This window comes from Saccopteryx bilineata, chromosome 2, assembly GCF_036850765.1.
Source record: "Saccopteryx bilineata isolate mSacBil1 chromosome 2, mSacBil1_pri_phased_curated, whole genome shotgun sequence".
NCBI classification, from domain to species: domain Eukaryota; kingdom Metazoa; phylum Chordata; class Mammalia; order Chiroptera; family Emballonuridae; genus Saccopteryx; species Saccopteryx bilineata.
The window spans coordinates 374,016,153-374,033,074 of record NC_089491.1 but is presented as its reverse complement, the minus strand read 5'-3'; the positions used below and the strand labels follow the sequence as shown (position 1 = coordinate 374,033,074).

Sequence of the window (16,922 nt, the reverse complement as noted above, 5' to 3'; positions counted from 1 at the left end):
GGAGAGACAGAGAGAGAGAGAGAAGGGGGGAGGAGCTGGAAGCATCAACTCCCGTATGTGCCTTGACCAGGCAAGCCCAGGGTTTCGAACCGGCGACCTCAGCATTTCCAGGTCGATGCTTTATCCACTGCGCCACCACAGGTCAGGCAACACCACTTTTAGTTTAACAACTGTTAACAGAGCCAAGACAAGGCAGCTGGATCTAGAGCCAGCCGCAGCAATCCAGTGAGTGTGGGGGTAAGAGCCTTTATTGCTCTGGGCCTCCATGTGTTTGTAAAATGGGAGAGTTTGACTAGCCTGTGCCTGTGCTCCTTAACATGTTACTGTCCTGTAATTCCATGTACAGCATTCTGATGATGTTTTAGTGGATTTCTAGCTCCCCTTTCTCCATTGCTGCTCCTCTGCACCAGCCTTGGAACAATGACTCACACAGCTACGATTTAAGAAAGTGACATCTTCAAAGGACAGAGGCGCATGGTCTCTGTGCTTTACCCCTACGACACCTCAGTATAAAACTCTCGATCCTGTATTTGTAATTCGAATATTGGACAAGCCACTTCCCCTCCATCTCTGTCTGTAACAAGATTTTTTCCCTGAATTTCCTTTTCTAACTTTAACTCTCTTTTCCCTCCTTAAGATTTTAATTAATTAACTAATAATTTTTATGTGAGATAAAATAATTTTTTGGTCATCTCACGTTCTTTGTGGTGCTTTCTGGGCCTCCCTCTCTCTGTCCACCCCTCCCCCCGGCCCCTGTTCCTGCTGGCAGAAGTCTGGAGGGGCTCACGAGGCACATCTTGTCCCTAAGTTGCATGGCTGCAAGGTAACAGTTCTACCAGTGCTTGGCTATTGTGGAAATGTTCAAAGCATTAAGGTCCCTCTGGATCTTTTATGGCCAGTGTTCCTGAGTTTCCCTTGTTAGGGGGAGACCTTGAGGCCTTATCTTGCCTTATGATATAACAACACATGACGCAGCTGGTATGACGGTTTATTGGCTACAAAACAGGTACACGATGATGGGAACCTGAAGATTGCGGTGGGAAAGTAGAGCTTTAAGCTCATAAGCTTATAATTCAAAAAGAACAGCAGTATATTAAGACCATTGTGGAATGTCTGGTGAGATTGTTACAGAGAAAAAAAGTTGCTGAGTTTGATAACTCCAAGGATACATCTCAGGACTCACCCATTGTGTCTGGGCGAGGACTTTCCATTGCGGAAAAATAGTTTTTACAACAGTCAGAAATTTCTCTTAGCCTCATGCCTGCTTTTGGATCTCATTCACTTCAGAATAAATTATTCTCCCATTGATGCTCTCTCGTGTGATGGCCTTGATCTTTTGAGCTGCAGACACCAAGGAATAGAACAAAGAAATGGTCACTGCCATGTTCCCCCCACTCTCTGAACTGCACTGTTTTCAGCACCCTAAGGCTCTCTCTACCTTCCGAAATGATCACTAAGCAATATGGCAGTCTCTGCTGGAGTGGAAAGGGATCTCACCATGGAAGGTTATTCTTCCCACCCTCCAGGGATGAAGGCATCTGGACAGTGCCATCTTCTAGAAGTCAAGACCTCATGACCTTCAGCTTAGGTGTGCCTGATATAGAATCTGGTCACTGACCACAAGCTCTCGAGGACTGCTTTCTGCTTATGTGGGCTTTGCAGCATGGCACCACAGATTTAGTGAGCGTGTAGAGTACTAAATGTTATTCTGGGCACCTCATTTTAAGATCTCGCAAGCATGCCAATGTGAGAGATTGCAAGAAGCCAGCCAGGGTTGTTGATTACGGTCACAGTAGTCAAAGATATGATTTATTTCTATAAATGCTTGGTGACATACCGATAAATTGATTCTAAACCAGTGGGAAGAACTGAAACCATTAACAGAGGTACAGGGCGAAGTTTGTTAAAACCCAGCCTCTCCAGCAGTAGGTGGGGCGACCCCACCAAGTAATGGGTCTCATCCAGGGTATGGGGAAGGAGAGGCTGCAGGACCATCTGCGGGACTTACACAGGGGTAGGAGTTAGACCAGCCGTTCTGTGCTGGTTACTCGAACTCTGATTCTCTGACTCGAATGCCTTAGGACATTTTAACTGCAAACTAAGCAGAAAGTGCCACCTGTTCCAGACTGGTTTCTTGGAATGTTTCTGTGAGATGCTAAAAGCCATCTGAGAAAGTAGAGTTCCTCGGTCAAAGGTGTTTGGGAACACTGGGTTAAACAGAGCAGAACTTTTGTGTTTTTTTTCTCTTTCTTGTTCCTTTTCTTCCCTTTTTGTCGCTCAAAAAGTGTCTTTACAACACTTATTTCCTCTTTAACATACCGAAGCTTAACATGGACATTCACAAAGATGGTAATGGTACATAGAACTCCCAACTCTACCTGGTCATAGAACACATCCTTCATCAGACACAATTAAAAATCTCATGGGATACTAATGTTCAACAGAATATAGTTTGGGAAATTATATGAAACCATTTCCTTGTATTTTCTTAGGAGTTTAGTAGACAGACCCTGTTACTTAATAGAGATATAATAATAATTATTTTTATCTACTTCACTGCTTGCAAAGAGCTTTCAGACGTATTGTTGAGGGCAATACTGAGAGCTCACTTTGTTCTGTATTATTAAAGTTGTTAATTTAATTAGAAATTCCTAGCCATTAGGGAGTAAAAGAAGAACTGAACAGGGCATTTGAGAGTACACTAAAGATTCTGAATAACACAGAATGGATAAATGTACTGATTTAGTTTTTAAAAAGTAGATTCAAACAATGAAAGAATTTTTTTTACCTTTCATGTTCAGTTTAGATTCCTCCGCTGTCCTGTTAAAGTGATAAAGCTCATTTTAGTAGTCACAATAATCACAAACACTTCTTATATTGAACTAGTTTCCTTTCCCTGCCTGTAATTTTGTACCTCTTTAGTGAGATGGTTGTCTGAGTTAGTCTCAAGGTTGTGAGTTCCTGGGAGAACCATTGTGGACCCAGAAGGCGGTGAGTACTGCCTTCCACTAACCCTGGGGTCAGAGAAGTTTCGGGAATCACCACCATCCTTTCAGCCACCTGCAAGCTTTCCCCTCATCTGGATCCTTTCCAAGGTCTGAGTTGGAAGCCCGGAACCCCTGGATTTTTCCATAACTTTATGTCAGAAAAAACAGATTGAAAATCGAGATACTTCGGTCTCTTATGAATCTCTTCCTACTGTCAGGCTAAAATATTCCCCCAGCCTTCCTTTTTTTGGAGTCCAAATTGTGCGCATTCGCACGGGGAAACCCTAGAGCCATACCTCCTTGGTTGTTTCTTTTTAGAGATTTTAATATATTAATTTCAATTGTTGACCTCAAACCTCAGCGTCCTGGGAGCAATCCCTGATTAATTCACACTTGCTGCATAATGAAACACAACCTGATCGAAGTACCTTCAGGAGAAACTCAACACAACGTTTATGCATTGCTGACAGAGCCGTAAGGTACACGCACGCGCACACGTGAGCTGGGTGCCCTTTGCGTCCTCCCCCGCCGGCCTTCGCCTTACCCGTGGCCCTCTCCCTCCAGGAGCTGGCGGTAGGTGAAGATTTCCTTCTCTAGGTGGGTTTTGATGCCCAGAAGGACTTTGTATTCGCTGTTCTGCCGCTCCAGGTCCTCGCGCAGCTGCATCAGTTCCTCCTCGTAGCGGGAGATGATCTGTTGCATGTCCTGGAGCTGGCAGGAGCACCGGGACTGGGTCTCCGATAGCATGTTTTCTAACGCAGATTTCTGAAAGGAGAAAGCATATTTCTAACATTAACTGCCTGATGGCCTGATTGATTCAATAACATGCGCTTGCTGAGTAGTTATAATACGCCGATCCCTCTGCTCGGTGTCTTGGTAGCGGCTGGGGATGCAAAGGTGAGACGCAGGCTGACTCGTAGGTTTGGGACTCAGGCAGTCAGGTGCTGAGCAGTGTCTGGACCATTGAAGCCCATTTTTTTGGCATAAAACTTTTGTGACAGGGTTCTCTTGACAACTCCACTGCGCCCATGTGGCATTTATTGTTTATGCTACTCATTTGTGACTGGGCATATGCTGCCTCCTCTGATCCGTTCCTTATTTCCTCCTGCTGACATGGTCTCTGGCCAGATCGAAAACTCCTAGAGGGAAACAGCAACTGGGACGGGACTGCTGTCCGTTTGTATTTTCAGGGAATGGTCTCCAGCAGGGATGGCAGGTAAAATAGAGGGCACTTATTAAATTTGAGTTCCAGATGGATGAGTAATTTTTTAGTTCAAGCATGCCCTAAGTATTGCCCCAGTATCACATGGGACATAGTAATGCTAAAAATACTCTGCTGTTTATCTGAAATTCAAATTTAATTTGGTATCATATATTTTAATTTGGTAAATCTGACAACCCTTGTTGCAAGCAATGCTTCTTGATTATGACAATGGTAACAAATTGTCCTTATTGGGGAAATTCTAAAAGCTGCAAAATGAAGTTGCTGGGCTAAGATACAGAGAACTGAGTTCAAGTCTGTATTGTGTTTGGGTTTACCACCTGCCTTTCGGGAGCACATAACTTTAACCTTAATGAAGAACTCCTAACAGTGCTGGATACCCTTGTTCTATCATGGCTGCTAACACTCAGGGACCCCTAATGCTCCTTGGCCGTTAAACCACATGTCCCAGATGTAGTCACTCTCCTGTTCTCCCAGAGGAGAATTCTTCTTCTCTGTCCTCAACCCCCCTCTCTCCCACCCTTTCTTTCAGCCTATGGCCTTGCTTCCCATGTCACCAAGGAAGTGAAAGCAATTAGGAGTAACTACCCTCAACCTCCCACTATCACTTCCGCCCACACGGGATCTGTGCCCAGGTCCTCATTTCCCTCCTGGTTTCTTTCATGGGCGGCCTGTGCTCCAGTTATTTCGGCAGCTGCCCGCCTTCTGTACCATCAGTGTTTTCCTCTCTGCTGGGTTATCCCCACCAGCTTTCGAACAGAATAATTTTTCCCACCTTAAATTTTTCTCTCTGGAACCGTATCTACCTTTAGACATCATCTAGTGTCTTTGCTCTCCTTCACCTATAGCCAGATTGGCTTCACTGCTGTTCCTCCAATCCACTGTCTATACTTGTGCCTCCTACCTTTTGCATTGGCTGTTCCCTCTACCTGGAACCCATCCCCAGACACATAATGCACCTCTTTACCACTTTTAGGTTTTTGCTCAGCTGTCACCTTAACAGTAAAACCCTTGTTTTTACTATTAAGTAAAAACACCTTGTTTACAAGGCAGCTCTTCACCCTTATTGACATCTCTTACCTCTCTCCCGTGCTTCATGTGTTTGTACACTTCTTTCCATTTAACATATTATGTATTTTGCTGATTCATGCATTCTGTTTATTATCCCACTAGACTATAAAATTTTTTAAAATTGTATCCCCAGTGCATAGAATAGTGTCAGATGGTAGAATGAATGGAAACAGGTATAAGTGCCTTGCTGACTTGCAGGGTTGTTGTGAAATACTGTATGTTAATTTGTTTTGAAAATTATAAAATACTTTAATTATTTCTGTGTGCTTTGTTATCACCTTGACAGTGTGGACTTAAAATGTCTTTTCATCATCACTGATTCCTAAAAATGACAGTAATTTACCATGTGACCTGCGACAGAGTGAATTAATAACTTCTCCCCAAGACAAAGGGCAGAGGAGCACTCAGGAAAGATATTGATAAATGATTAGAAGATTCAAATAGGTTTTCCTTAATGAATTTTGAATGCTTATGACACTGATACATAGCATTTTACTAAAAACCGTGAAGATTATAGAAGTGACTGAGACACCATAACTTGCAGTTTGCTGGGTAGTAAGACATGAGTAGAGCAGTACTTTGGAGTCATCCAGGCCCAGAAGTTTTTTTTATATTTTTTCTTAGGGTTTAGGGGCAGTCTGGTTGTAAGGGAAGAGAGCCCTGATAGAGATCACGGGAGTCTAGAGCTGCTGCACCCACAAAACACCATGTGGCTTTACCACTGACCACTTAACTATGTGAGCTTGGCCAATTTACTTCACTATTTGGAGCTTTGTTTTCCTAATCTGTAAAGTGGGGACACTAAGATCAACCTGGAAAGGTTAATGTGAGGATTGATGACATTTAATATAATGTATTTGCTTGCACACCATCTGGCACAATGTAGACATTCAACAAATAACAGTTCTTATTATTGTTCTCATTATGAATACTTTGGATGGAAAGTAGAAAGTGAAAGATGTCCCAAGGGAGCTGGGGAGTTGGGCCCAAGGGAGAGGACAAGGAAGGCTTTATGAAGGAGGTGGTACCCAACTTAGGATTTTCCTAGCTCACACTCACCCTGTTGTGCTGTGTCTGCAGGTCAATCTCTAGGGCCTGGAAAGTGCGCTTCAGCTCATGGATGTTACTGTGCTTGCTCTGCACAGCTGTTGGACTGGCCGTCTCCTGGGCCATGGCTGCTGACTGTGAGACCAAGCAAAGAGCAGAGGCATTGGCATTGGACCACATGGAAATGGAACCTTTGGGAAGTCTGGGCACCTTTCTTTTACCTGCTCTTTATACCAGGCATCCAAGTCTTGATGCTTCTTCTTTATCATAGACTCATATTCCCGCCTCATGTCTTCCAGGACCTTAACCAGATCTTCCCCTGGGGTTGTATCCACCTTCACATTGACCTTGAAGTCACTTGGCGCATGCTGTTCCTCTATTTCCTGTTTAATAACAGAGAATGAAAGTGAATAGGCTGTGACAATCCAGAGGAAGTGTGTTGACTGGCAGCAGTTAATGAATCTTTAAAAAATGCAGCTCATGTGGTTGCTCCTCTTTCACTGGTTTGGTTTGGCTTTTCAGTTATTAGTTATTGACAATATGACAAAACATTATATGAATTTTTTCCTCTTCTACTTTTATAAAAAAAGAATAGCACCAGACAGGCAATAGAATGGCTTCTATGACTTAATCCCTGGTTGGAAGATGTACATAGTGTATAATGTCCTCTTCAGCATGGGTAAAGGGACAACACAGTTAAGCAGTGGGACATTTCAGGATATTGACCAAAGCTATTGGGAAGCAGTTCAGAAATCCAAAGCCAAAAGGTATGGAGGCTTTTCAAATCTCATCAGTGCGTTAGGATTCTGTAGGGCTGACACCCATTTGGATATCATGAAAACTGAGAAACCACAGGAGACGTTTAATTAGCAGTCATTGCCTAACCAGCTTTGCTGTTCGTAATCAATTTTGTTGCCTTAAATAGAAATTTTTTTCTCTATCAATTTTATCAAAGTCTTACGAACTTTAAATGGATAACTTTGTAAAAGGTAGTTAAATGGTTCTGGAAATTAGGATTCTTATTTTCTGGCACTTGTCATATATAGCTTGGTTAGTAGCAGATTCTCTTGATTCTGTTGTCCTTTAATTTGCGGCATGTTGGGTCAATGAAGGAAGTTGTCTCACACACTTATTCCTACAGTGTCACATCAACAAACCTAGGTAAACATTTCATATTAAAATTGTTGACCCATCTATTGTTAGTTGTGATTGTATTTTGGCTGTTGTATTTGACATTTGAGTAGATATTCTTGGAATTGGAAAGATTAGATGTTTATATGGTTTCTTATGATTATGAAGGTTGATGGACAATAGAACCAGCATAGGGATGGTAGTTTCTTCTATAGCTATTGACGCAAATGTGCAAATGCAGACTTGTACTCATGATGGCTATTCCTGGGAAGTCTTACCTGCTCATGGCGCTTCTTCATGAGGATCAGCTCTTTTCTCATCCCCTCGACCTCCTGTTCCAGGTCTGTTGTGACAATGGTCAGATTGTCCAAGGTCTTTCGGAGACCCTCAACTTCAATTTCCAAGTCTTTCTTTAAGGAGTGTTCATTTTCATACCTTTGTTAGAAGGAAGGGAAGAGTACACCTCTTGTTAGAAGGCTGTGATCTTTGAAAGGACTCACTTTTGTTTAGAGGTGACTTTTGAGGTTTAATGGGAGAAAATGAACAACATGGTATTTATTCTTTGTATGTTTGTTTCATGCATATTTTTCTATGATGGTGACTCAATGTTATTTAAAAAAATAATTAACAACCCTGTGCCTATCACCTAGATTTAGCAACCATTAACATTTTGCCATATTTGAATCATCTATATTCCATTTTGTATTTTAAAGTAAATTGTAGAAATGACATTTTATCCCTAAAAGCTTCAGAATGCATCTTTTAAGAAAAAGACATTTTTCTAAATAAGCAAAATAACATTATCTCACCTGAAACTTTAAAAACAACTCTTTAATATCATCTATCATCTAATTCTTGGTTCACATTCAAATTTCCTCACAACAAAAATTGTGTTTTACTATCTGATTTATTTAAACGAGGGTCCAGTCAAGTATTTATTCTTGTTATGCCTTTTAATTATACTTTAGTAAGATTTTTACATGTGGTTCATGGTGAGATAAGTTGACTTCTTCAAAACAATAACAAGAACAACCCACAGAACAAAACAAAAGCAAACAACCCACTCACCCCCAAGACACTGTAAGAAGGAACTTACTTGAGACTGAAGTCATCCACTGCCATCCTGGCATTGTCAATGAGAACAGTGATCTTAGCATTGGATAGCTTACCAGTCACTATCTGTAAAACATGCACCAAGAGTCACTTCAGTGGGACGCACTCCACGGGAAAGCTGTGTTTCTGCCCCCTACTCTCCTGGGTCTATAATTTGTTAGCACAGATGGCTTGTTTTTCTGGCAGTGGTACAATCAAATCAATAAATATTTATTGAGCCCTTACTAGGTACAAAGCAGAAGAAGGATTTTACAGTAAGATTATGGTCTGCATTATCTTTCTTTACATGGAGTTTTGATAGGCTATGACTGATGCAGATACTGAAAGAATGACGTGGGAAGGGGAAGGAGTGTAATTGTTCAAAATACCTCCTACCTTTCTAGTGCCAGAAACATACCTCACTGTTTTGCTTAAGCTCCTCCACATTGAAAATGTTAAAGGTGGTTTAGGTTCTGATCCTTTTCTTACTGTGAATATTAGTTTGGCTCTTCTAAAGTAAAATAATTATTTTAGATGAACATACTTTTTTATTGTGATAGTATTCATGTTTCTGATCTGTGATACTGAGCAAAGTATCACTTGATACAAAGTATCACTGGTATTAGTTTGTGAAACTAATTTTACATGTATTTTATAATACAATTAAACTTATTTAAAAAATATTTTATTTTGGCCATCACATACCACAATTATTTTTTATCCAAAATAACTGTGGTATGTGTTTGTCAGTTATTCCATGATGAGAATGCTCCAACTGTAGCTATTAAAATATTAAATGAAATAATTCACTATCTAATGAAGCAGCTTAATAAACTTTAATTGTGTTAAAGCCTCATATTGAAGACTTTCACTAGATATTTATATACTTCTCTACTTTAAAAAGAAAAAACAGCCCTGGCCGGTTGGTTCAGTGGTAAAGTGTCAGCCTAGCATGTGGATGTCCCGGGTTTGATTCCCAGTCAGGGCACACAGGAGAAGCGCCCATCTGCTTCTCTACCTCTCCTCTTCCCCCTTCTCTCTCTCTCTCTCTCTTTCCCTCCTGCTGAGAGAGGAAAGGCTGACTGAGTAAGTTTGAAAAATAACAAACCACAGCTGTGTAGCCCCTCTATCAGCTCCGTGGAATAACCTGCAGCACCAGCAAGGAAAATAGACTATGTAAATAGTCAAAGACAGAGAGTCCAAACCTCCCCTCATACCCCCTCCCCTCCTGGAGACTTGAAAGTCACATAGGCCTACACTCAAAGAGGTCAGAGAAATCAGGCGCATTTCACATAGAAGCTAAAACTGCAAAGGTATAGAAGACTCAGAGAAACTGACTTTGGGAAGCTCATGTTTTGTTGTCTTTTTTGGGTCACGGTTCTCTGCCAGCTAATAAACCACACTTCCTCCAGCACTTGTTTGAGAGTCTTTGTCCTCTGAGAGTTGTTTCCTTTGTTTCCTATAACACTGCAGCCATGGCTTGATTGGTTTGAGTGCATCAGCCCTGGGTGCTGAGTATGGCTCCATGGAGCCTCCACCTCAGGTGCTAAAAATACTCAGTTGCTAGCAGCCCCAGATAGGCAGAGCATTGGCCCCAGACAGGTGTCACTGGGTGGATCCCAGTTGGGGTGCATGTGGGAATCTGTCTCTCTACCTCTCCTCCTCTCACTCGGAAAAGAAGAAAAAAGAAAGAAAAAACACATCGTTAAAAGTGTCTGCCTAAGCAATTGTGTACATGTATGTAGGATTTGTAAATACTTCTAGATAGTTATAATCAGAGAAATAGTGCACATTTGATGTATGTTACTGTCTTCAGGAAAACTGTGGAAGATGTCTCAATGTCAAAAGTATAATACTACTTTTGGACCAGATATTGTGCGGAACTAGGAACTGGGAGATTTCCCTTTTACTTCCTATTACTACTGACCATCGGTGTGAACTTGGGTCAGTCACTTCACTCTCTGGGCTTCTTTCTATCATTTGTTAAATAAGGAGTTTGTACTAGAAACAGGTGACCTTAGAGGTCCCAGCTCTTAACTTCTGTAATTTATTTGGAGCCAGAGAATCCTGTGACATTCCCATTGTATTTATACAAACAATTCCTTTATTTTGAAAGTATTTTCTTAGGACAAAGTTATACTTGAATACAAAGTACCTTTTAAAACTACAGTCTGACTATTCAAAGCTTCACTGATCATATGGAATTTGGTGTCATGAATGTACAATAGCAGGATTCAGAGGTGATAAGAATGGGCCTAGACCTGCTCCAGCGCCCACTACCTCATTGATCGCCAAGCCTCAGTGTCTTCATTCATGCAATGGCAATAATAATAATTGTTATAGGCACAAAGAGTTATGAGAACTAGATTAAAAGAGATAAATTAAAAATATTGTTGTAAAATCCTTAGCATTTTCTGGTCATACTGTAGACACTCTGAAAAATTAGTTGAAACCCAACTAGTTCAGAATTTTTTTCTTTTTTTAAATTTATTTTTATTTTTTATTTATTCATTTTAGAGAGGAGAGGGAGAGATAGAGAGAGAGAGAGAGAGAGAGAGGAGACAGAGAGAGAGAAGGGGAGGAGGAGCTGGAAGCATCAACTCCCATATGTGCCTTGACCAGGCAAGCCCAGGGTTTTGAACCGGCGACCTCAGCATTTCCAGGTCGATGCTTTATCCACTGCGCCACCACAGGTCAGGCCCAGAATTTTTTTCTTTAAAATCTATTTGCCTGAAATCTATGTACTCTTGTTGATCAATGTCACCCTGTTAAATTTAATTTTCTAAAACAAGAAAAAATCTAGCACCTTGGTAACTAGAGCCAATGTCTGCATTTGACTGCCCCTCAGGATTTATTTGTTGAGATTGAGATGCATCCTCACATTTTGTGTGGTAGGAGATAGCCAGGCTGGCTGCCCTGTCCAACTTCTTTTTCCTTGGTAGATGCTAGGTATGATTACTTCCTTTGCTCTAAAAAAAGATTCTGTAGGTATTTCCTTGTCTTCCTCTGTGGTGGTTCTTAGGGACTTTATAACCAAATGCTTTTCCCTCTAGATTTTTTGATTCTTTGCATTATCTAAGTTCATGGGAAATAAAAAATAGCTCCATCCAAAAGGCCTGGGGACCCTTAGGGTTAGCCTTGGATATGCACTGAGGTGTTGGTTGACATCCAGATAAACCAGTCACTATGTACTCCATAGAATCAAAAATGCCATCTTTAAGGGGTTAAAGTGGTAATTTATCCATTGCAAAGCCCACATCAATAGAGACTGATTCCCAGTCAGCATTTTTATAGTACACAAGTGGTGAGTGCTGAAATGCACTTGATATAGATCACATTTAAAAATTGAAACTACTTCCCACTTTTTGGGTTACCTGATACAATAGTATGTGGTGCAGTCACCATTTCTGAGACATCCTTTGCAGTAATGAATGAATGAGGATGAATTGAGAAATAATATATGAGGCATAGGCTTTGCATTGTGTCTTATAATTAGTCACCAGGATTCTCCCCAAGGCCCTGAGTTAATTCTTTTAGAAGACTCTAGTTGGTGTATTAGTAGAGTATCATTGCTCCAGGGTGTGCAATTTCCTACCAGGGAGAGGGAAATAGAGTATTTTATCATAATCCAAAATGCCAAATGAAGTTCTATTATGAGCTATTTTAATATCCCTCTATATCCAACTCTTTGTTTCAAAAGGAATGAATTTTTGAACTGAATTTCTTACGGACTTTTGAATAATGTTTCATATCCCTAAAGTAAGGGTGGGAGAGTGCTGTATCTATTCCGAACATTTCACCACTGCCCAGTAAGGGGTCACCCCCCTGTAGTTGTGGAACCTCTTGTGCCTTTGTTTGCTCACCTGCAAACAGGGGATACTGGGATAGATACACAGCCTCAACTTCAAAGAGTTGTTTTCTTCAAACACAGTGAAAACGTCACAACTGAAGTAAGGAATCCAGAAAAAGAGTGGAATTCAAAGCTGAAGAAGCTTGCTGTTTAATGCCAGACCCAGAATACAGGCCACCTGAAGAGTGGGCAAGGGGCCCCGTCCTCATCATTGGCCCTACTCACTTTGCTCATTTCTGCTCTTAGGAATTGTTGCAACCACTTGGTTGGAATTGTCTGCTCATCTCTATACTGGGGACAAAAATACCTGTTTCACAGAATGAAATGTGTATGAAATATATGTTGTATAATTAACAATGCAAATGCAATGTATTTTTATTAATGAACACTAGTATTGTTGTATGAGGTAGGCTAGGCAGCACCATACTGTATGGAAATCGAGGCCGTTGGAAACAGATGGGTGAGAATCCCACCTCTGGCTCTTTCTAGTGCCTTTGGATTGCTACTTCACTCTTCTGAGCTTCTACTTTCTTCCAGGGTTGTTGTGAGAATTAAGTTGGATGATACAGGAGGTTTCCATCATTACAGACAACTTGGGGATAGCACTGATAAGTGTATAAAATACCCAACATGATGCCTGGCATACAATCAGCACTCAATAAATGTTTCCCTCCTTTTTCTCCCTTTCCCTCCTCTCCGCTGTCAGCTAATAAGGTATTTGACCAGGTCCAACCACACATTTTTTTTGGGAATTATATTCTCAACTCTCCATTTGCAAAAAATCTATTCTCTCCATTCTAAAACCAAAGCAACTTTATTAATGAAAAAATATGATGAAGTTTGTTGAGTCACCTTGTTTTCTTTTGTAAAGACAACCATGTACTATATAGTTAAGGTAATTACACAGTCAGTTATTAGGTTGATTATTCAATAATTAGGGTTTATTATGTGGACAGATTTATATTATCTTGATTGGTCCTTCCTACATTCACGCAAGGATGACTGAGTGTTGAGAAATAATATCATATAAATATTGGAAACCTGTGGTGCCCTTTTTAGGATAGGTTAAATTATAATCCTGAAGGAAATTTTCTGGGACTGCTTTACATAGAGGGAAATTCTGTAGCTTTAAAAAATGACCTTTGAGATGACTGATTCCCTCTACGTCTAGCCAATATTATGAGATGTCCTAGAAAGTATAAGTTTAGCTTTTTAAATATTTGGTTGAAAAATCATTTGTTTTTTGAAGAAGTCTCCATAACCCACCCTAACTCTAAAATTTCAAAAATTGTGCTCATTACATTATTTTTGTCCTAGCAATTTGCCATTTCCAGAACTGTTAGCATGTAGAAACTCAGAATTTCTAGCAGCCCCCAAGAAGAAATATCCAGGGATGTCACAATTATGTACCTACTCTTGGAGTGACAGCTTTTAGATTTGATCTCCAAAATAGTTTAACTCAGCCTTTCTTTGCCAGATAATCACACTGCAGCCAGTTCTCTGAGGTGGAGCAGAACTGATGTAACGAGGAAGCAGACGCTGTCCTTTGCCTCGTGCACTGGACACGAGGCATGGATTCCAGCTTTACCATTGCTGTTACTACGCCGGACAGCAGCTTGCTTTAGATTTTTAGGATTTTTTTTTTTACAGAATTTATGTATAGAAGATTAAATAATAAAATAGACTTTGCCAAGTCCGAATTTAAGGTATAATAAAATATCCTCAAATACCCTTGTTCACATTTACTTTAAGCTCCTTTGCCATCTTCCTGGCAATTGTCTTTTGTTCTGATTCCTCCTCCCATGGGTTCCCTGGAAATGCAACCCTGCCTCGAGTTCCGGGCTCTCCCGGGATCTTACCTGCTCCTGCAGGCTGCTGATGTTTTCCTCTAAGAGGGAATAATCTTGCTTAGCGACAGGATCTCTCTGCTGATGCCAATTCAGGATACGATTTTCAAGCTTCACGTTGGCCTCCTCCAGGGCGCGCACCTTGTCCAGGTAGGAGGCCAGGCGGTCGTTGAGGTTCTGCATGGTGGCCTTCCCATTTCCACCTACTAGGGAACTGCCTCTTCCTGACCCCCAAGCCCCTCTGGAGGACCGGCAGCTTGGTGAGGCGGAGGAAAGGGAGATGCGGCCACCGCCGGCACCGCCGTGGACGCTGGGAGCCCTGGGGAAGCCCCCTGGCTGGGCCCAGCCACCTCTCGTGCCATGGAGGGAACCCGAGGGGATCTGGCTGAAGCTGTGGCTGGAGCTCATGGTCCCATCTGTGTGTCGGGCAGGGCGGGGCTCTGCTCTGCTCCCTGGCACCGCAGGACTGAGCCACCCCAGACCGCCCTGGATGGTTTTATGCCCTTGGTGCTGTGGGAGTTCCCTTCTCTGACAACTGTACCAACAAGATCGTATCATTGTGCAACATGTGTTTCCTCTTGGTCAATCCCGAAGCGCCCCGGGCCTTCACACACGTTGTTGTTGTTTAGAGCCACATCGATAGACCAGTTTGTTTCTCCCTTCCAGTTGTAACCTGGAGGTGTGGCCCACCGCATTAGGTGGGTATTAGTCTCAGGTGTCTTTTTAATCTTTCTGTGGAGTTTTTCCATTGTCTGTTTATCTGACAAGGGTCAGATTAAAATCCACAAGAGAGTTATCTGTTGTAGCATAGATTTTCTTTTAAAAAAAGTAGACACTAAATACACAGGGACACACATTCCCTCCCTCACCCCCCAAAAAATCCCAGCTCTAAAGAGAACAGGTCCCCGAATAAAACTGTTCATGCTGAGGAAAGGGAGACCGCTCTGAGTATCTGATGCCTTCGCAGCAGTCATTGTCTGATGGAAAGTGTTTTCAAAGGGACCATTCTTAAGAACAAACCCTCAATTATAATTAATTAATAAATGGCCGAGCCTTCCACTTTCAAGGTGCCTTTCATCCCCAGCACACCTCAAAACCAAACAACCCTGACCTGCACTCAGACCTCCGTCGGCTCCTGGGAGGAGTGCAGGCTTTGTCCCCAGCCTGCAGTCCTGTCCGACTGAGCCCCGGAAAGGCTGGGCTCTGTGTGTCTGTGACCTGCAGAGGGGCTGGAGGGAATCCGGAAATGTGCCATGGGTTGGTTAACATGCTTGATGAATCTTAGCTTCCTCTGCCAAGGTAAAGGTTAGGAATGAATAAATAAATAGTCTGGGGGCGGGGAGCCACGTGCTGGTTACTGGCAATTAGATTTAAAGGGGAACTTAGGAAGAAAATGACAGCAGTGGCAGGGACTTCCGTTCCTTGGTTCATGCCACTAATTTTACAGATGGAGAAAACAGAGGCCTGTCGGGTACATGGCAGAGCACAGATGGTGGGTTAGTGGTAAAGCCAGGGTGGGACTCTTTCTGCCACATGGCACTGTTATCACTGAGTTGAATCTTGACAGAGTCCTAGAGCACTTCTCTTTCATAAGGGTGATAATGGCAGTTTACATAGCCCTTTGATAGTCTTTATTTAATTTGTACAACTCTTGATGTAGCCAGAAAGGACTATTGTCTCCATTTGGCAGATAAAGAATCAGGGGCTCATGAATGATTCAGAGGTGATTTGCATGTGCAATGTAATTCCGTATGTTAATATATAGGTCTCACAGCATTAGTTTGTGCTGTTTCCACTGCATGCAAAGTCACGGCCTGAGCCACCCATTCCTGCTCCTCTGTCTTCAACATGTAGTTCAAAGGTGACTTCCTTCGACAATCATTTCCTGAATTTTGCTGCACGAGTTGGGTACCTCTTCCATGAAGAAACCACCTCTTCTGGATCCTAAGATCCTCCAGAGGGGCAGACTGCTTGGTGTCCCCACCCCACCAAGGGAGCTAGGTGCTCCCCAGCTGGACCAGCCTCCCCTGGATCTGAGTCCATCCCTGCTCTTTCACTCACCACATTACAACACTTTTTATAAGAGTGTATTTGAGCCAAACTGACGACATGTGCTAGGGAGCAAGGTCTCAGATGCTCACCACTGACCACATCGCACTGCATTTGTTATACTCCTCTGGGACCACAGGCTTCTTCATGATGCCTCTCATCTTTCATGCACCAGATTCTGGCTTCTTATAGGCATTTTATGAATGTGTGTTAACGCATTAATGAACTTTATAGAGTCAAGATTTTAGCTTAGGTTTTCTTAACATCGTCATCTCTGGCCCTTTTTAGGAGGGTGAGTTGTCAAACCAGAGAGGAAAAAAAGCTCTCACTGGGTTCAACTAGCCAGCCTCGAAGGCAGAATCATTCCCACTTGCAAGTAATATCCCTAAAGCACTCCCACCTCTGCTTGTCCGTCCTGGCAACAAAACCTTGCACAAGTCCTCTGGACTCGCCTCATCTCACCATGTGCAAGATGGGAAAAATTTAGTCTAGACCAGGGGTAGTCAACCTTTTTATACCTACCGCCCACTTTTTTTTTTTTAATTTTTTTATTATTATTTTATTTATTCATTTAGAGAGGAGAGAGAGAGACAGAGAGAGAGGAGACACAGAAAGAGAGAAGGGGG

The 16,922-nt window shown here is 42.1% G+C and overlaps 1 protein-coding gene across 1 annotated transcript; it reads right to left on the bottom strand.

Annotated features, from left to right (window-relative positions):
- Positions 1-972: 972 nt before the first annotated feature.
- KRT23 (keratin 23) lies at positions 973-14,733 on the bottom strand. The gene is made up of 8 exons (XM_066263670.1): positions 14,260-14,733; positions 8,555-8,637; positions 7,737-7,893; positions 6,549-6,710; positions 6,340-6,462; positions 3,532-3,752; positions 2,789-2,820; positions 973-1,341 (listed from the first exon to the last, which is right to left on the bottom strand). Exons 1-8 carry the CDS (start codon positions 14,653-14,655, stop codon positions 1,256-1,258), a joined length of 1,260 nt encoding a protein of 419 aa, XP_066119767.1. The 5' UTR covers positions 14,656-14,733; the 3' UTR covers positions 973-1,255.
- Positions 14,734-16,922: the final 2,189 nt, after the last annotated feature.